The 21,674-nt window shown below is 38.3% G+C and overlaps 1 protein-coding gene across 1 annotated transcript in view; it reads right to left on the bottom strand.

Annotated features, from left to right (window-relative positions):
- The window catches only part of TMEM163 (transmembrane protein 163), a 102,641-nt gene that overhangs the window by 22,828 nt on the left and 58,139 nt on the right, over window positions 1-21,674 (bottom strand). Inside the window, exons 3-5 of the mRNA XM_009895862.1 lie at window positions 19,254-19,297; window positions 18,044-18,135; window positions 471-567 (exon numbers count right to left, since the gene is read on the bottom strand). Coding sequence (XP_009894164.1) covers window positions 471-567; window positions 18,044-18,135; window positions 19,254-19,297 — 233 coding nt within the window. The remainder of the gene's footprint in view (window positions 1-470; window positions 568-18,043; window positions 18,136-19,253; window positions 19,298-21,674) is intronic.

The raw sequence follows: 21,674 nt of genomic DNA, 5'->3' as shown, positions 1-21,674 counted from the left end.
TTGGAGGCAAGAGCTGGAAAACAAAAAAATACAATCCAAAAATATATTTTTTCCACATTAAAAATAAAATACTGAAGCCGTTGGAGTCGTAAACTGTGGAAACATTCTTCTCATAAAATTCTACCAGTTTCATTTAGCCCAGAGAGACCTCCTCTCTTTAAGTGAACTCCTACACTCCTGTATAAAAGCTTCAAGTGATTATGCTGAGAAAAATTTGGCCCACAAAGTTAACAATGTAGAAGAACAAATGGGGTCAAGCCTATAAAAACCCATAAAGACTAGACTCCATCACTTAAGGAAACAATTCTGCTTGAAGACTAGGACCAGTATGTGCAAGCAGGCAGGAAGTGCACCTGCTACAGCTTCACCGAGTTCAATGGGGCTTGCTGAAAGGAGACACTGGCCTTTCTCAGTCTCACTGGCAGTGTAGGAAATAAAGAGAACATTTTAAAGAACATGAATCACCTTACCACTTCCGGAAGCACCTTCTTCGCAAGATCGTGGATGGCTTTGATCACAATACATATAGATGACAAGAGGAATATGACACCCAAGATAACACATGCTCTGGGGAAAAAAAGAAAAATAAAAAGAAATGTTAAGAACACATTAGGACTTGTCAATTCTCCCACTGCTGAAGGATAACACACCACAGAATATTAATAATAAAAAAATTCTTAAGGAGCAAAAGATAGAAACTTGAATTAAAGAAGAGAATGAAAAGAAATCTCCGGTTCCTCTCCAGTTCTTAAAATCTGGATTATACATGAGAAGACAGGGTAGATCAGATGATGTTTCAGAGTGAGAGGGAAAGACATGTCTCTTCTGCTCCTGATGATTCACCATAGAGTCCTCTAGAGGTCTGTTGCTCTTTGTTTGTTTTGCTAGGATCTCACATTAGAGATAATCAAGAGAACTTCATTCTCTTTACCAAACCAGGACAGATGTTTGGTAAATCTGGTCAGTAGCATAATAGAACTTGAAACATCTGTTTCCTCCCCAGACCTCGAAGTAAAAAGGTTTCAACTGCAGGTATTAAAAAAAAAATCAGCAGGCAAAGTGCATCACTTCATAGCCTGTCCAAGGGTCTCTCAATACCTAAATAAGGATCACAGTCTCATCAGATTAGGTGCTGTGCAGAATTAGACTCTATTCCTGCTCTGCAGAGCTTAAAACCCAATCTTATTAAAAGCAAACAAATGGGTTCATGAAGAAAAGATAAAGTAACAGAGAATAATTAACAGAGAATAATTAGGTTTTGTATAGGACACAGGCACAATGAAGCTTACGAAGCACATAATGCATACCCAGAACTTCACAGTAAAAAACAAAACTCTTGCTTTTGTTCAAACATACAGATCAATACTACTCTGAGACTGAGTTCCACTTGCTATTAAATAATACAGGATACAAGGCTCTGATTTCCTCTACACAAACAAGAATAGCCGGTCTGTTGTAGTATTGATATATCCATAACTCCATTTTCCTAACAGCTCTTCATATAAAATTCTATTACTATAGACAAATATACAGTAAGAGAAACATTAAAGCACGAAATAGTTAAGAAGTGATATCTATATGTACATTTTTTTCTCCAAAAGTTGTGTTTCCTTTGTTATTCATCATTTGTTAGCTCAGTTTACGGATGCTATAATTATTCCAGTAGCATGCTACTATTTTCAACAACTCAGACATCAGGCCATCTGGTGGTTGGCAGCACATGCAATGTTCACATCAAGCTCAATCTAGAGGCGGCAGCTGAAATGGCATTGCTCTGCCTCAGTCAGAAGACGCAGCTGCAGCAGTGGTGCAGGTGAGCAGCTGGTCATTTTATTCCCCAACACAAGCAACACTAAAGCACACTGTGGACAAGCCACATAATCCTACAGACAAGTCCTCAGTAAAGGGGCTGCCCTTCTACAGAGGAGCACAGACAACGTAGAGGCTAGCATCCTTCCTAGCGACGGAGTGCTATGCTAGATGAGGTACTCCTCTCAGGTAGGCAAAACTGCCTAAGAGATGTTTAACTCCTTTGTAGTAAATTGCAACACAGCCTTCATTCTTGTTAAACAGAGCCTGTTGTAAAAAGTAGGCAGAAAAGGCTTGTGACAGTATGATTACCCTGGAGTCCTTCCCCAAGACTCAATCACAAGAACAAAAATCTGCCCCATCATCTGTGATAGAGGAAGAAACTCACAGGATAGATTCTCTGCAATCCCGCAGCAAGAGGTGATCATTAAATGGTAATACAGATGGGAGGAAAGTTTATCTCCCCAAAAGAATGAGTAAAATTGAAAATTAGAGGGCTTTCCATTTTCCATTGCATATTTGCAAGCAGGTCCCTGTTCTGCAATAGATTCTTTTCAGAGATTTGCTGTTTCACTCTGAATGGATCACCACACACAGATCTGTCTGGAGCCTCCTGACTTACTTTGATCAAACTCAAAACTTTTCAGTACCACCTTTATGTATTACTTCTGTAATATTTAGCACTGCCATAACCTAAGAAACTTATACTGCACAATCCTTCACGATAAATTCTGCTGTAATGATTATTTTATTTTTTTAGATGAAGTACACAAACATATACTAAAAGTTCTGCTCATTTACCTGGGACAACTGCAGGCGTTAGGTAACTTGAACACAGAACTGGTCCACAAAATTTGGCTGACTTGTCTGAGGCCATTTGCTGAGCCAGTGACAGGTTGACATATGATACATATACTTCATGCAAGAATATGCTGACATTTCATCTGAAAGCAACCCTGAAAGACAAGCTTTTCCATCATTTCCAACAGGCATAAACCAACATAGCCACAAAACTGTGAGTTGGAAATAACGGATTAAACTTCCTTGTGCTGATACGTATCGTTGAATGCCAAGGGCATGGGGAAAGAGAAGAAAGTGAAGCATCACCACTTTCCCTCAACATACCTTCTATTATCTGCACACATCTTCTGAAGAAGACAGGCAAATGTTCCCCAAGCACTTGAGAGGAGCCTTGCTGGCACAACTCTAATGTGGTCAGGGAACCAGCACTTGCCCTCACCACTGGCTGGATTCGGTTCTCACATCCGCTGAAGGGTTTGGAGTTCTCTCTGTAAACTCTCCAACCACCCAAGCCTAACAGCAAATACTTTGCATCTTTGCCTATGCCAGCAGATAAGTAATGACTTCAGCAATCTTGAGCTGCTTCTCTTACTCCCCAGATGAGTTTTACTGTGTCGAAAGAATCCCAATTCACCTACTTAACCAGAAATAGCTAAATGTAGAAAGAAAAAAAGGAAGATGTTAATAACAATGACAAGGATATTAGTAGCAGACAGAAATGCAGTCTGAGGTTTGAATCAGCATTCAGTCACCGTATTCAGCAAGCCTAGCACCTCCTTTATATGCTGGCTTTTGGAATCCACAGGCATGAAAAACTCATGAGTAATGGCATAGTACTTTTAAGTGCAAAAATACACGTTTCCTGTCTTCTTGAGTGTATCAATTTATCTGCAAAACCACTGGAACAACCTACTGCATAGTGTCTTCTTTCAATCTCACTTGCCACAAGAATAATTTCTATCTAGACTGCAAATCACACAAAATCCAACTACAAATGTACAAAATAAGAAACCTCCAAAAATGAATCTGAAATTTTAACTGTAGTACATAATAAACAAATTGCACCTGCTTGTTTCAAGCTTGCTTTATTTTCAAGCAATTAGACAGCGAAAACTTTAATATAAGCCTGCTAACTTCCATCTGCTAACAATTACTCAACTGCTTTGTAACTAAATAGTGTTTCCAACCGCACATCAAGGGTGCTAGTGCCAAGGTTGCTGGCAAATGCAATTTCATTAATAACATTCAATTAAATTAGATGAGCCAACTGCCACTTCTAAACAAGTTCAAGTCAACTCGGAAGTACCCATAAAAATTAATGAAAGAGGAGTTATAGAGAAGTGAGTTTTAACGGAAAACCTAGTGAAGATTTTACAGATACCCCTGGCTTGGAACCACTATAGTGTAATAAATACTTCTCAATCTCCAGGTCCCCCATGACCGCTGTCAGCGATTCAGACATTCTGGAGCAACTGGTGGTGCACTTAATGCCCTCATATTCCAGAACAGTGGTATCTTCTTGCTAAAACATGAGGGTACTCTCTCTCCAGCGACACCCATGATGAACAGATCTCCACGTATCATACGCCACCAGTACCACTTACCTACACCTCCAGCACCTATTAAATATTGTGTACTTATTTTACAGCCATTTCTATGTCAGTTAGTATAAGAGCTTCCCACTAAATACCTACTGCATCAAGAGAGATATAATTGATCCATAATGTAAAATAATTGATCGCTACAGGTTTGACAGGCAACAGAAAAGACCTACTGAAGAATGCATGAACCTGACATCTCCCTCAGTTTGATGTAATATATTACTTCTAAAAAGAAAGAGGAACGGACTCAACTTAGTTGAAACATTTTAAAACATAATGGAAAACCGTAATTTAATTTTCAGAAACAATAAGCTTTCTCAAATCTTTCAGAATGCAGTGTAGTTTAAAGAATAATAGACTAATTCAAAAAAGGCAAGATGAAGGCATCTCTCTGATGTCCCGGCAACAATCAACTTTTAGTTCAACTACAGCTCAAACTTTCAACAGGATTTTTCTTAGAGCAATGGCACTTGGAATGCAAGAATAATTAGAAGTATAGCATTAAGTTGTCAGTAAAGAGAATTTACTATTATGATTTTAATAGCGAAACCACCGAGTACTTCTTTACCTTGCTGTAGGTCTTGGTAGCAGATCATGATCTGCCAAAGATACTTGATGTGTTTTTGAGGCAGTATTTCTATCTCAAAATCCCGAAGAAAATATAGAGTATAATTCATTTTATTAAAAAATGTACTCATCAATTTTGTCAACTTTTCAGTATAACTTTGTCACAGATGAAACATACTGTTGAATGAGTTGTACTACAGCCTCAAGCATTGAGAATGAAATTATTTGGACTTTTCAAGTTGCCAAAGACTTTATACAGCTTTCAAGCTTTGGTTACTGCTAGTTCACTTTTGGAACTCAGAAACATGATTATGCCTAAATCCTAAAAACTAAACTTATGTCTCCAATCTAAAGCTTGGTTCTAAGTGTGCTACAACCTGACAATTTCCAAAAGACATTCTTCTGAAAGCAGTACCACAACCCATATACAATCCATTTATATTTATACCACCCTATAAATATCCATTTTGCATTACATAAGCCCTGGATATTTGCACTCACACCCATAAAAATAAGATCAGTGTAACTGTATTACCTGACATACAGTTGTCACCTCAGTCTCTTCTGTAACACATTCCCTGTATGCAGCTTTAATAGACACAATCCTTCATTTTGATGACAAATTCTAACAACTCATAAGGAAACCAGAAAAGGAAATCTATCACTGTAAGCACCTGCTAGTCTCTCCCTCAATCAAAAATTTGTTACTTTGTGTAAGTGAATGGCTTTTAAGCAAGTAGCTATGAAAAGTACCGAGATTCAGTTGGTTCCATCTCCACAAACTGTCAATTTTCAAGCTGGTATTAGTAATTTAACATTTTTTTCCTCTTTTTATCACAAAATTAATTTCCTAAGGAGGAAAAGTCCAACTGTTCAATTAATTTGCACCTAGCAGACACAGCAAAACAGTCTTCTAATTCATGGATTTATCCTTAATTCTGTCTTATATTTGTAACTACTTGTTGCAATTCCCTACCAGTAGCAGTAATACTAAAATTCTGTAATATTTCCATCACAGAACTAAAGACTAATCTCACTCAGATCTCTATGGTGAATTATCTTCAACGTAATAAAGCAAATTTACCTTTAGCATGGCTCTTGCCACACTCACTCCTCTTTACATGAGTTGACCCATTCCAGCCAAAGGGACTGCTTTTCTGCGTAAGAAGCAGTCAGCCTGAAGTAAGACTGCAGATTTAGACACTCAGCTACTTGTTTTGTAACATTTTGTAAAAAATAAACAGATAATAAAGTTACAAATACATCCCCGGTGACAAACTCTGCTATATACTACCTCAAAAGAGATCTGGGGTAAGCTACACAAGGGTGACTGGTAACAGCTTTCCTCATATCAATTGACTGCTGTAAAATAGCCACTGCAAGAGGCTTCCCTTCTTAATTATCCTCCTGCTATCTTTCTGGCAAATGGAATACAGTAACACAGTACCAACAAGGGTTTGTAATGAAGCTCTTGGTAATTACTCCGCTCGAGTCAATCTGCTCTCATATGCAGCAAAGGTGGTACAACAGAATTAAGGATTCAGAAAAAATTAGTCATGCATACGAAAACAATCTGCAAAAATGTATGAACTTTCTCTTAGCAGCTCACAGAGACAGTTGTTTGGGGGCAGTGGAGAGGGAAAGGGGTTTCGTGTACTTGGTAGTATGTCAGTTACATCCTGGAACCTATTTTACCGTCACAGTTCAAGTTCATTAAAGTAGTCCCTGAAATGTGATGACACCATATGGAATAAAACAAGACTGTCAGTAGCAGTTTAATTACTTCCCAATTTTGTTAACATATGATACAGCTAAAATGCAATATTAAAAACCTAACCTTCTTGTCAAATACTGCTCTATTCTCCCACCTTTTTTATTCATTGTTGTATCTCAGATTACTTGGCCTTTTTTGATTATGTGGGTTATTTAGTTTTTTATTACTTTCAGCAGTGTAAAGAACCCCACAGAACCATAGAACAGTCCAGGTTGGAAGGGACCTCAAAAAATCATCTGGTCCAACCTTGCATGGGAAGGAGAGCTAGATGAGATTGTCTAGCACCCTGCCCGACTGCATCTTGAAAAACTCCTGCGATAGGGACGCTACCACAACCCTGGGGAGGTTGTTCCAGTGATTGATTGTTCTCACTGTAAAAAAAATCTCTTCTATCAAGATTACATACCTTATTCATTGAAAACATTGCTTAGCTTATTCATGGAAAACATTTTAAAAACTTCGGCAGAGCTACAGAGATAAATGCAACAAAGAGAACTGTGAGAAAAGTCATTATAAACCACTAGCATTTGTGTTAATATTCTTGAGGTAGAAACTATATTCTCACATTTGCAAAGCTGCCATCAAAACAAGCTTCAGTTCCTCATCCAATCCTCTGGCAGCTACGATACTTACCAATAAAAGATAATACTCCTAATTCCTACATGCAATTGTGTTACCTTCCAAGAGCCGGTTTACTCTACTTTATTTTCATTCTGTATTTTCTTGGTTGATAAGAATCTTACCATGAGATATGTTTCTAAGAGAAATGAGTTTTCCACCATGGGAATAGTGGAACAGTTTGCCCAGAGAGGTTGCGGAGTCTCCATCCTTGGAAGTTTTCAAGACCTGACTGGCTTAAATTCTGAGTAACCTATTCTGATCTCACAGCTGACTCTGCTTTGAGCAAGAGCCCGGGCTAGAGACCTCCTGAGGTCCCTTCCAACCTGAATTATCCTATGATCCTATGCATTTTTATTCACAGAATCTTTATCTCTGCAGGCTCTGTCAAGATCTTTCAGCACTAATGGCTCCTAATAGCCCACAGAAAAAGAAATGTTAAAATCTCTACAGGCTGTTTTCACCGCTGGAGTGAAGAGGTAGTGTTAAAACTATTACTTTGCAAGGAACTGCAACTTAGCATTAAAATGAGCTGCAGGCCAATGAGAGCAATATGAGCTCTAAGCCCAGGAGTAACGTGAGCTTTTTCAGCAAAGCTGAGCAAATCAGTTTTATGATGGATACAGGATTGAATCTCTGAATAAACCCACTAATGAAACCTCTGGAGTTTAAGGATGAAAAAATTTACATGATAAAAGTAATTAATTTAATAAAAACTATAAACGTGCTAATTCCTGTTTCCCTACGATTTGAAAGGATTTTAGTATTAGTTGGTGACAGAGTGAATATCACATATGGAATCGTTCAGGGGAAGTCATATGGCACAACACACACGGCAATTGCCCGGGAGGTTTCGCTGTCTCAGGAGTAGCAGTAGCCGCCCCTGCACACACCCCAGACCCAGCAGGGGCAGGCAGCAGCCAAATCTCTCTGGCTGGGTACCGTATCTCTACGGCAGCAAAGGGCCTGTTCAGTCTACTGCACACGGTGCCACAAACACACGTCTGCTGCCCATTATTTTAAAAAGAGACATTAAAATTAGAATGCAGCTGTTCGCTAACATTTGCTCCTTCCTACCCATTCTGCAATATTGCTGAGATAATTCTAGCCATATTTTTCATTAGGGTGACATCCAGAACTGTAAAGACTGTAAAATCTGTCTCTTAAATCCATTAAAGGGTTACTCTAAAAAGAACAATTACTAGCCACTGTGGCATATTACAGTAATACACAGGCAAAAGATGCAATAACAGAAGATTCCTGCTTCTTTTTCATGCTCTGCTGCTAATCTTAAGCTGCTATGTGTCCAATTAGACAGTTACATTGCTTGTTTATGTTTGTGGTGTTGCTTATCTGTTACCAGGTTTAGTTACTGAGGAGGGCTTGGACCCCAAACTGTACAAAATCACAGCTGTTCAGAGTATTTACACCTGCCTGTTGCTGGGTGAAGAGGGAATAGAGTCACTTTAGGACGCACTTTAAAAGGAACGAAGTGGGCATGCTGTTCTTCACACATGTTCCGTAATCCACCTCCAACTGCCAGAATGCAAATCAGCATCATTACCATTACAGCTACTCCTTTTTCTCACCATGAAAAAAAAAAAAAAAACCAAAACCAAATTACAAACTAAAGAGAATTCAAGTAATAGTCCAAATAATCACTGAAAGATGATTTCTCAATTATTATATTAAAAAATATACTGTGTTATCACATGGTCTAACCTCTTCTTAAAGAGCATGAAGGGGAAATGCTGTTTATCTTTGAGACTCAGCTTAGCTGTGCTAGCAATCCATTTCACGTCGAAAACGTTGTAGGCCACCTAAAACTTTTATTATCCTCAGGAGTTCAACCAGTCACTGCAGAAAGGGTATTTACATCCTTTAAAATCACGCAGCGCAACTGGGGCAACAATTTCATAAATAATTTGATTCTCCCAATATTAAACATCTGCCAATAAAAGCTACCAGACATTTCTACAACTCAGCCATTTCGAAAATTCTTATGACCTGTTTTTAGTTTCTGGTCTGCACGGACTGTACAGTTGCCCTTATGGTAGACCTGCCTTCTAACCACCCTCCCAGCTTGCGGAGAGCTGATCACTGCTCCTAGCCTTGTAGCAGGTGATCGGAGATTCTGTCATTCCCCTGAAGCTGGAAATTAAAGCCTTTTGAGAATTTCTGTAATACTAATTTTTCTGGTGATCATCAAATGCCAGTACAGAACAACACTATGTCCCTGATTTTATATATATATCTCTATGCGTAAATACTAGGCAATATACACAAATACTGCCTAATCAACTACCAGTGAAGTAAAAAGAAAGGCTTTCATAAAATAAAGAGATTTTGGATCTAGCTCCAGTAAAATCATTGCCAAGTCTACAGATGCCACACTTTAAGAAACAGATTTTAGAAGGTATAAATATATACATTTGCTATTTCATATTTAATATAAATTCTACGCGTGAGGATTTTGTGTGTGTGCGTGCATAAATGTATGCATACATGCATTTCTGCCTGGATAAGAGCAAAGTTGAGGATTGCTTCACTTTTGCCTGAATTTAGGATAATGGATTTATGGAGATAATGCAGTTTAATAAGTCAGCCTAGTGAAGCACCTGTAAAACTTGTATCTAGCACTGTACCTGGATGTAGTATTTCAGCAGCAAGTATGGTGTAGAAATTTTCAATGTGGCTAAAAAGAAACTACATTTCTCCTCCTATAAAGCAGATATCCAAGCATAGGTGAACACTTATTTTGCAAACTCTGCACTGTGCTCTACTGGGTAGGAAAGACATGCGTGTGCCACGTGACAAAGAGAAGTTGAGAACTAAACAAGAGTTGCAGAGGTGTGTTCTTAGCTATCTGCAGTTTGTAGGCTATCTCCCTGCATTTGATGTTTTTCCAGATCGCTCAGCTATTCCATTCACTCAGCACAAAAGAGTTTTTCCTCCAGCCACAGAGGTTTGCCCTGAACTGTGGGTAGGTGTGGATTTTGCCATCTGTGCTTCAAGTCTCTTTCGTATGTATGGCATAGATAAAATTATCCACAGTTTTTTCAATGTGACTGATATGTTGGGTCTGAATTGCGAGGATTATTTTCATTCAACACTACCTAAATAGACAGTGCTCATTTAGTCGGGCCTACAGAGCCAATCTGCACATGCAAATTTAAATACAGTACTAATACTGAAAATTAGGTTTTTTTAATTCTGTGAACCAAGACAGAATATACCCTGCAACCATATAGACCAGTATGGTCTCTTATTTGAATCAGAGGAAAAGAAAGAAGAGCCAGACCTAACCTGGCAGTATGACAGCCATTTCCTTCCATAAAAAGTAGTTTCTAATTCTTTTAAGCTTTGGGTGCACGAGTAGGATACATCACGGTCTCCATATTCCATGTGTAAATGTAATGCACATATACACAACGTAACTTCAGTAAGGCTCCCCATGGCCAAACCCTGGGGTAAATATCCTCAAGCGGCATCATCTGAGCATGGGCAAGGAACAAAAAGGGGTTTTGATCACTTTGGAAGGAGAGGCTCCCTCCATCTTCAGGTCCCACCTGTCATCGCATGTTCTCAGTAAGAAAGAAGCCTTTACACAATCTCCCCACGTTTCCCCATCAGCCACACAGACATACGCACTTCCTTTACCATGGAAGCCGTATGGCTCTAAAGGAGGCGGCGACGGAGATGGCTCTTTATAGAAACGGCACAAGTAATAAAGGACAACTCCAGTGATCACCCTCAATGCAAAAATCACTGGCGGGATGAAAGCCTCTGGAGTGCTGTGGGTTCGGCCATAAGCAACTGGACAAGAGACTACAGAGAAAAAGTAGATTTGCAATTCAAAGAGAACGTAGCGCAAAGCAGTAAGGCATCATTTCATGAAGCCATACGGCACTTTTCCCTAGCAATTGAAGAAGGATACCATGTACATATCCAATTTCCCCCATCTTCCAAAAATGAATTGCACCAGAAAGTAAAGAGCAGGAGGACAAGGTGTCTAAGGAGTATTTGTCCACAAGGTACTCATGCTGACAAAGAGAACACCACAGCAAAGGACAGTTCCTTTGGGTATACTCAATTCAGAGTGGGTGTCTACTTACTATACACAGACTTGTACAGATGATTTTATTATTACTGTTTACTTAAGTCTAAACTCCAGAGAGAAGGTAACTAAGCAACTGGTAAGGGTTTCTAATTACTTCACTAGTCTTCTCCAAAGGTCACACGTCTAAGAAGATGCAAGGTTATAAAAGCAAAAGTGTTCAAAGTTGTATCCTTCTGCTTGATAAACATCCACAGATTCATAGCAGTATTTGAAACGCTAATATGCCTACTGACTGCACTGTCCCATTTATCTGAAGAGGTTACTTATAATCAAAAACTGAACACAAGGCATATTCTGTGAAAAGATGACTGACAGTACGCAGCCAGGCAGCTATCAAGTAACCAAGGAAAGGGACTGGTATGCTGGTAATTTTGTAGTCATTGGGTATTCTAAAAAGACTATTGATATTATCAATATGCCTCATAAAATGTTTTTTAAATATCCTAACTCCTATGCCATACTGTTACATAGCCGTAAATTTTACCCCCAGTGCCAGAAGTCCTAGAAAAGGGTCAGAATATCCTTGTTCCCTTCCTTCCTTCCTCTCTTCATTACATATCCCTATGTAATGGATAAGCCGTATGTATGGACATTCACGTAGTGGATTCCTAGAGTTCTCTGACAACTGAAAAGCCCAGTGAACCCCCAGGTTCTTCTTTCATCAGACAAAAAAAAAAGCACAACAATGCTGAGCATTTATAAACTGAAGACATATATACACATGTGCATATATATACACACATACAAAGATTAGAAATAAGACGTAGATCTTTACCAGTGAGCATAATTAAATATAGGGGTAGAGTGGTGAAGGATGTAAGAAATTTTCTACTTGCTGCATCTAGCATGCTCATTATCGGTCAGGTTTCTTATTTACTCTGTCCCTGAGAAGCAATCAAATATCTTTCTCGGAGATTATTTTTAGCTCAAACTAAGTTAGAAATTCTTGGATTAAGCTCTTATGGTTGTGCTCTTCTGGATGTCAAAATAGATGAGAATACTCGTTCATTCTCCCCATAATTTAAGAACCTATTAAGAATCAAACCCTCGGGGCAGGCATTTTCACTTGGCAAATGGGTTCAGCACTAGGATAGTATCAAATCCAGCTGCCACTGCTGAGGTATAATGAATGGAGGTGAAAATTAAGTTATTGACACATAGCAAAGTTTTTAGATAATGTCTAATTGTAAAGCTGCAAAGACTGTAAAACCTTCCCAATTCTTGATGCATTGTTTTTAAACCTAGCATAAGGTGAGAAATGATATGCAAAATAAATACAGGAACACAAGTGAACTGAAGTCACCTGCTGTTCCAGGTAAAGTGTCATCTTACCCACAAAGAAGGAGCACTCCAGAATCATACGTTGCCCTAACGAGGACAGCAATGACTATTTTATCCTGCCAAAAAGCTTTCTCAGCAGCAGGTGGAGGTATGACAGATATCTGCACCCTTGTCTGCCACAAGATAATTATTGTTATTTTAATACTACTGCCAATGTTTTGGATGACAGCTTCACCAATGTAAGGAAAAAAAAGAGACATATCTGCATTCATTATGTACTATGTCATGGCAACACAGAGTGCCACAAGTTCATTAGAAATTATTTGCCCATGATACAATTTAATTTTTTTATTAAAGTAATAAAGAAAAGCTGGAGTCTGACATATGTAATCAAAAAAAAAAATGTGAAAGAAATGTGAGCTTTCTGCTCTTGGCTTTATCCAACATGCTCATTGTGAGTAAGGTTTCCTACTTACTCTGGCACTGGGTTAAGAAAGATGTTGACAGACTGGTTCTTGGGAAACACAGAATTTAACTTGGTACCATCAACAAAATAATATATAATAAACACCAGCTGCAACTGTCAAGAATCACTATGTAAAATATGCCGCACAGAGTTAGTTTTTGCAATACCGAATATACAAGCTCAAACAAAACACAGTAGCCAAAAAAAAACCTAGGAGCAATGGATTCTACGGGCATAAGCAGATACTCAGTACTGCACTGCATTGTACAGAAATGCAAGATTGTAGCTCTGTAACGTAACAATCAGGATACTGCTATACGGCTTAAGAAGGAGCACTACCCCATTCCTCCATTTGACCTGAGCCCGCTGCCAACTAACTCTATTAACCTACCCTGAGACAAGTCCTGCTTTCCTGAGCAGAGGGAATCAAATAAGAGATGTTTCCTTTGTTCACAGCTTTGAGATCTTTCCAACCAACTAGACATAAAAAGGCTCTATCTTTTACAGCTTTTTCACAAGCCTGTGTGCCCTAAGCTTGTTATTCTGTTTTCTCAATCTTTCCTTTTTTAGTGGTATTTCTCACTTTCTCCTCACACACAGTTCCAGCATTCTAATCCAAGACCTTCATTCCTAAATTCATCAGATCAAAGAGCTTCCCTTTGGCTGTATAGCTAGTTACTAGTTCAGCCTCTCATGAGACAGCCCCTAATACTTCTGTCTTCTATTAAGAAATTACTTACACAGCTATTTACTGGGTTTATTTATGCACATGAAAAAAAAACTGTTACCACATCAATTTCAATAAATTTCTTCCTTCAACAGAATTTAGATTTGCTTCAGCAGCCCAGTAAGCTATTATGTTGCTAAAGATTTACTAAAGGGTAGAATATTTAAGAATAATTGTACACTGGTTAGGAGAGCAGGAAGGGGGACCATTCAGTTTCTTTACACATCTTGAATGGCTCAGAGATGCTTCAACATTCAAATCACAAAAGGGAAGATTGGATTCAGGCTTTTAACCTGACAACCTGCTCTAATTGACCCTGCTCTGGGCAGGGGGTGGGACTGATGAGCTCCAGAGGTGCCTGCCAACCCCAGCCATCCCACGGCATAGCACTGCACAAAACTCTTACCATAGCGCAGTAAGCTGTACCTGGCTCAAAGCGCACAGGTATGTTTTTACTCTCTCTGGTTTATCAACTATATCAGAGTATATTCCTTCCCCTTAGTTTCTCCTTGTATAAAGAAAAATAGGGAATTGCAAGAATTGTATTTGGTTTGTAAATTTTCATCTTTTGTTGTGATTCAAAATTATTCCTCAAGTTATTTCAGCACTCTTTTCTTTCTTGGATTTCTTGATCATTACTTTGTTGATAATTTGTTCAGCGCCTCTGAGCTGACTGCATGTTAACTCGCAACCCAGCAGATCACGCTGACCAAATCAAGCACTCATGAGCTACGTACTCTGACTCTATTCCCAAATATCTGTAGTCCTTCCCAATTTTTGCATTTCTTCAAGACCCACAATTCTTTCAACCACTCTTCTAAAATACATGAAAACATAGTAGCCTGCTTTTACCCTCTTTTATTTGACTGTCAAAACAGAGAGATGGTGAAGTGCAAAACTATCCAAAAAGAACCAGTAACAAACACATCAAATCCTCATCCCACTCCTACACCCTCTTTCATTAATGAGCCAGCTAGGCAGAATCAAGCCGTGTCTCATATGGCCTACAATCTCACAGTGGTTTATACCCGATCTTGGTGAATACTCATTATATTTTCAAAGACGCTTGGAATATTTAAAAACAAAGCATAAAATTTTATTTCATCATAATTTCATCACAATTTAAGACATACCTTGAACATAACCAGATATATATTTTCACAATGACTTAAGAAAAATTCTCATCAATAAAAGACTTGAAAAGCCTGACAGCTTTAGCTTCTCAGGCCATCAATATCAAAGAATTTTCAAAAGGGGCAAATCGCAAAGGTAAGTTAAACTATATTTTGCAGTTACTATATGTGAACCACCACAAGAATCAGCAAAGATGTACATCGTATAACTTTGGTCACATGTACAATGAAAAAGTACCTTCTCATCTTGCCCCAGAAAATAAGAGAAATCAACTGCTCTAGTAAAAAAGAAACCCATTAAACTGAGTTAAACTCAGCAGGACAAATTTCCATGATAGTTTCAGCACCACAATTCCCCTGAAGTCAAATGGAAATGCATTGGTTCAGCTTAGCAGAACTTGGCACAGCAAGCAGTTTTGTACTGTTCATTCTGAGCACCAGCCCCTGAGATGTTGCATCTCTAACTTCCATATGGCTACATCTTAAGTAAGATTACACAGATTTTTTACATCTTAGCATTTTATTCTAAGTATTTAATTCATAGCACATCATGAGTCAGGCTGTATTCTCTGTGTTTTTTTCTGGGGTTTTGGTTTTCATTCTGTCTTTATGTCCTCTCTCAATGATGTCCAACAGTTAGGATTGGATCTAACGTTGCCCTTCCATGAGAGGCTTTCCACTGATTTCAACAGTCTCTTGCTGTCAAGTTTATAGAGTTTTACGAATTTGCAGTGTGTTATTAATTGGCAATTCCTCTTGGCTTTTGTCAAGCAGCTCAGGTTATTTTCAGATATGTTAAGAAACACAGACAAATGTAATATTTAAATCAATAAAAGACAGATCTATAAACAAAGAACTAAACTGAAGCCTCTCTGACACACCTTACTCTGGTAAACAGTAGCAATGTTTTTGTAGAAACCCAGAGTTTTGCACAGGCTCCTGCACTAAGGCAAAGTGTGGGTAGGCACACAGAAACAGGAATAACACACAGCACGACCTACGCACCTACAGGAATTTGCACCCAACTGTCTAGGAGCCTGAGAGCAGACTTCCCCACTGAGGCACTGGCACGCAGAAAACAAGGACTGTGATAGATCAGGCGTAGTTACAGGCACATATGATACCAAGATGATTTACAAGGTAAGCAAGCAGCCAGGAGCCGTCATGCAACATTTTTGCAGCGCAGGGGAAAAATAATTACACGCAGTCTTTCAAGCAAGAGATTGATTAAACACAACGGGAAATTAGAAATGTGCCTCCCTCAAAAATCTGACACGGTAAGAATTGACTTAAGAGACACAACCACCTCTTTGGTTGTCGGTATTACGATGATTCTCCTGTCAATTCTAGAAACGGAGGGATAACCAGACTGCCTATCCAGTGATTCATATTCCCAGCATATGGTAACATTCTTTCAGTCAGTACTGATCTCATCATGTAACCTTAGCTGTTTTCAACTAGAGGGCATGGCAAGTAATTCATTGACTTAATTTAGCCTTATGTAAAGCAGAGGGATTATATGAAAGCAAATTAAAAATGAGCATAAAAAGCAGGAAAATACGTTTGCTGCTTTGCTTGTTCACTTCACTGGCTTAGCCATAGGGATACGCTGATTCTTCTTTTGTATTGGGATTTATTTTTCTCTATAAAGTACTTTAAAAGGTTCACTTGAAAAAACTCAACAGAAGGAGATTTCAAAAATATGTTAATTGAATGTTGACAGGAATCTCTGTGGACGCCCACAAAAGCAAGATACTCAAGAAATGTCTGTTAAGATCTCCAAATTTGTGCAGGAAGACTAATTTTAATCACATATTTCTGGGTTTATTTTTATGAATCAATGCCACAGCAATCTTCTATGGCCTTTTATTCCAAACTGTTATGCATGGAGCCCTGCCAGAAAGGAACTCACAGCGCTGGCAAGCTGTTGCATGAGCCTGAGTTAATGCATGTAAAAATACTGCTTACTGATTTCTTCGTTTTTCGGAAAGGACTATGAGGACAAGTTATAGTCCCCTCTGTGTGGCTTTTTTTTTTCCACTTGACCCTACCAGTTATGTAAAACTCAGTTTAATCAGCCTTCCCTTCTTGTAGAAGGGGCTTCATTAGAGGCATTTCAGAACAAAAACTACCTTATCCCTCTTTATTGTAAAATTGTAGTCCATTCCAGGGGATAGTTGAACTATCTTCAAACAAGCCAGATGGGATACTGTTAGCAATGGCAGCAGAGAATAAAACCAAAGCATATAAATGTACTGTAATTCTCTACCTAGATGTACCCAAAATTTGAGTAGGAGGTTAAAGTGTTCTTTATGCACTAGCTGGAACAATTCTTCAGCCAATCTCCATGTGATCTGCTAAGCTACCACATGCATCGCCAATAGAAATGCTGCACAGTGATACACAATGTAATTTCAACTGTGATCAATACTGCACTACAAATTAAAGACTTTTTTCCATAGGATCCACACAACAAGCATTAAATATGCTTACTTCGCAAGCACACACTTTTTTCCATAAAGAAGACATGCAAGTATTGATATACTCTTACCTACCAAAACAGCAACACTTCTGTAATAAAAAGGGTCTGTCTCTCTCTTTGTACAGCAGTTACAATAAACTGTGTCACCCTACTATCGTAACACTAATACAGGTTCAATCTTATCAGATGTTCTGTAATCTCAACTTCTAATAATATCACTAGCAGTTGAAGCGATTTATATTCCAAGAGAAGGGGTTCATATTCCAATCTTGTTAAGGGAAGTACAAATATAATACAGGCATCAATTTTAAAAACATACTCTAGTAAGAATAATGGAGTAAGGTGCAAAATAAAAGATTTACAAATCTATTGCAGATTGCAGATACATTTCATTTGATACAGATGTTGCAGGGAAAAAATAAAACCTGCAAAGCCCTAACAATTACTTTCTTGGCTAAAAAGAAACTGAAAATCACAATCATGGGGAGCTTTGCATAAGGAAAGGCTGCATGTTTGGGACCAAACAGTAAGTTGGCAGAAGGAAAGAATACTTGCTGACATGACAAAATGTTTTTTGTCAAAGCTCTGTAATACGTAGCATCACAGCTTGACGGCAAAAGCTCTGCAGGCCTCTACCAAAGCCAAAGTAATTAAGTGTACTTACATATACTCCCTGTGTGCAGAATGCACAGCAGCTGCGTTGCTGTAACGCCACAAAACTATCGCTGATGACAAAACATCCAGGGTAGCATCAAACTGAAAGAGATACAGAGTCAATTGTTTTGTGGGCCATTAAATATGCCCTGTACTAACAGTAATGCATTTACTATCCTGCTGCACAGGCACAAAGCTGCTTCAAATAATCGTTGTAATGAAAGCAGGATTTACATTTATTAAATTGATCTTCACATTTTTCCCATGTATTATTGCATGACAATATACTTTAGAGAACAAGAGGTTAATCAAAGGATTAAAAACTTTTTATGTGCAATCCATCACCTGCAGAGAAGTGAAATAAAAAAAACAAACCACAATCTGCCACTGTGGCACCACAAGAGTTAAAATACTAATATGATTCTTATGCGACAACTCTCAAAGAAAGTGTTTGAAAATGCCTGACAATTCCTTTTTCTTGCAAAGTCACTTATTTTCTGCAATAGAAGGTTTTGTTTCAAACCAAGAAAATATTTTTTCCAAAATCCCATTGTATCCAGACTTCATATTATTCTGTATCATCAGCAAAATTACCATGTTTGTATTTCCGGTTAATGAGGACATGATGTCAGGTAACACCAAAAATCAGGCTTGTCCCACTGGAAGAACTTTCATCCTTAGGTCAAACTTTCTACAAACTCAATCTAACATTCAAATTTGAAAGCAGAAAACAAATTATTTGAAATGAGTTATTTTGCTTGTCGTTAGGAATTTTTTGTTCTGCCACTAATCAGGTAAGTCATGGCAAATCCTAGAGAGGAAAGATGTGTTCCCGAAGTCAATACGAGTTTTACTATAGACTTCAACAGGAAAAGGGTCATGCAAAGTTCAGAAGGGAACTTCAGAATTTGGCTCAAGCTCAACAAAAGAACTGATTAAGTTGAGAGATTTTGTTGAAGAAAACCATACCTGGTGGATAACACCTCAATGATGAGATATAAGTATTGATATTAACTCCAATATAAGACTTAGTCTTATATTGAAAAAGTATAATGAAACTATCTTTTCCAAGGCATGACTTCAACAATATTTTTTCAAATCCATCACTGACTTTGCATACCTTGCCATGAACTTACAATAAGAAAAAATACAGCATTTCATGTTCAGAAAAAGCCCGTGGAAAAAAAAGTAGAAAATATTTAAATAGTTTCTCTACTTACAGCAAATCCAAATGATGATGCACTGTATCTCATTACGGAGACAGCTAAAGGAAAGAAAATATTATTTAGAATCACTTTAAATCTTTTTTGTATCCTTTCTTCTCTTGTCCGAGAGATACAAAACTAGTTTCAACACATGGGCTTAGCTTCACTCACTTCCCACTAGAACAATGTGACTGACACTTAATAAAAGGTCTACACAGCCCTGTGCTGCAGGAAACGGTTAGGTCACTCGAGAGATGCTTTCCTTTCTTCCGAAACTGTAATGAGGCAGACCTTAGCGTAGCATTCAGAAACAGTCTGTTTATGAAACATGCTGCATCTCAGATGCAGTTTTGAGTAAAAATAAGTTGAACCCACAATTTCAAAGTCTCTGAAAACTTTACATGTCTCAAAGCGCTCCTTGCTCCAAGCTAGAAACAAAAGTCCACCTGAACTGGCCTGAACTATGCAGGCCCATCTTCACTTCTTGATTGCTATCTTTTTGACAAAACGCCTAAGGCTAATTCACACAGCCTTACGAAATGCTTCAGATTCCATCAGATCAGTGATTTCCAATGGAAAAAGCATTACAAGGAAAAATTTTGAACAGCTCTGATTTTGACTGCATACTGCCTCTAAAAAAATAAATGAGACTTTAAAAACAGACTAACATCTGGAAAAAACGTTTATAATTTTACTCCATGCATCCTAATACCATCATCTCACAGTTCCCAATTCTAGGAGGTACTGTGCAAGGACAAATACCTTTCAGTAGCCCAAAGGAATACCATGGAAAAAGCAGGCAGCAACAGAAGAGGTGATCACCGGGAGATGGGACTTCATCAAGCTGCAACTCTCACAGGCTAACAGCAACACTACAGCTATGTCAAGCTCTGGAGCTCGGAGCAGCTCGAGCCTCCTTGCTGGGTTTTGTAGACTGTCGAGGGAGAACAGGACTGTTCCAAACCTGTGCTCCCTGAATAAAATGCACAGCACTCTAATTCTAATATTAAGAGGGCTTGGAATAAAGCCTAAAAGGATTAATTTTACTACTCTCTTATGAACATACCAGCTAACCTACTACGCAAAATACATTTTTGTAAACATGAAAATACTTGAACTAAAAAAAACCCCAAACAGACTTATCAACGACTTTGTCAATCTTAGGCTGACAAACACAGTATCTAATTTTCAGTATTCCAGTATTCATTAGAACAGCCTGGCAGAACAGAGCCACTACGGTTTGACTGTTCTTTTCAGTAACAGCAAGCTGCAGTTCTGTGGCACTTATCTGAATAAACAGAAATGAAAATCTTGAAAAAAACAACCATTTTCTTATCTATCTAAGACATAGCTGTGGCCACAAGCATGCCAGATATTACAAATATTTGGACTTCCTCATTACAGTTGGCCAAAGCACAAAGAAAAGTCATCAAGCTCATTACCAGATTTCCATTTTCTCAAAGTTGAAGAGTATGGAAACAGTTTGCATGGATTTACATCTCCCTCTCATTATTAAATCATGATTTCCCACCCTTCATCTCCTAGGCAGAAAAAGAAGCTATATTTCTTGGTCAGACTTGCCAGCCAAGAGCTACACTTGACAAGCTGACACTAGCTTGCAGGGATACAGCTGAAAATTCGAATACTTCACTGAATAATTATATATTACCTATCAATTTTTCATTGTATGCCTCCTTAGAGGCATACAATTTCAAAAACTGCAGAAGTTGCATTAAAAAAAAAAAAAAAGGGCATTCACAGGTACACACAAGCTTGCAATGTTCCTGTCATTACTGCTTTCATATGATGCAGTTCAAAGCCACGCTTTTACTCCTACTTCTATTTGTAGCCTCCCTCTATAGTGGAATTAGTTCCTCAGTTTTTACTAAATTGCCAGCTTTTTTCCCCACTCTAATACAGAGTTAAACAAGTTAACTCTATGGTTCCCCTAAAAATGAAGATATAATTTCTGCAGGTGATGAAGCGCGTACAGATAGCCACACCTTAAGAATGCTTTAGGGGGGACATATTTGATGAATTTAAAGCATAAGGTCTCTAGCATGAGAACTGTCTTTATTTTTATGTATTCTGCCACAGTGAATATCCACAGCACTAACACACAATCTGTTCGGCCTGGGCCATCCAAAACAGTAATGAAAAACAAGTATTAACTAACAGTGTCACAAGTCTGCTTAAATCTTTTTGCTAGCTAGTGAATACAACTGGATGAAAGACTTTCCAAGGACTGGTACCCTACAATACTAACTTGTAGTGGTAAAAGGCTATAATAAAAATGGTAATAATCAATGTGGTAATAACCACACTGGAAAGATGTGGTTTTGTATTGTTTATGTACATACTGGTTTTCTAATGGGAAGAACAACCCATTTGTCTTTCTTTCAGAATCACATAGCAAGGTTAAAGCATCTTCAGCCC

Source organism: Charadrius vociferus, unplaced genomic scaffold (genome assembly GCF_000708025.1).
Source record: "Charadrius vociferus isolate BGI_N301 unplaced genomic scaffold, ASM70802v2 scaffold862, whole genome shotgun sequence".
NCBI lineage: Eukaryota > Metazoa > Chordata > Aves > Charadriiformes > Charadriidae > Charadrius > Charadrius vociferus.
Note: the sequence above shows the minus strand (reverse complement) of the source record. Positions and strands in the feature narration are given on the sequence as shown.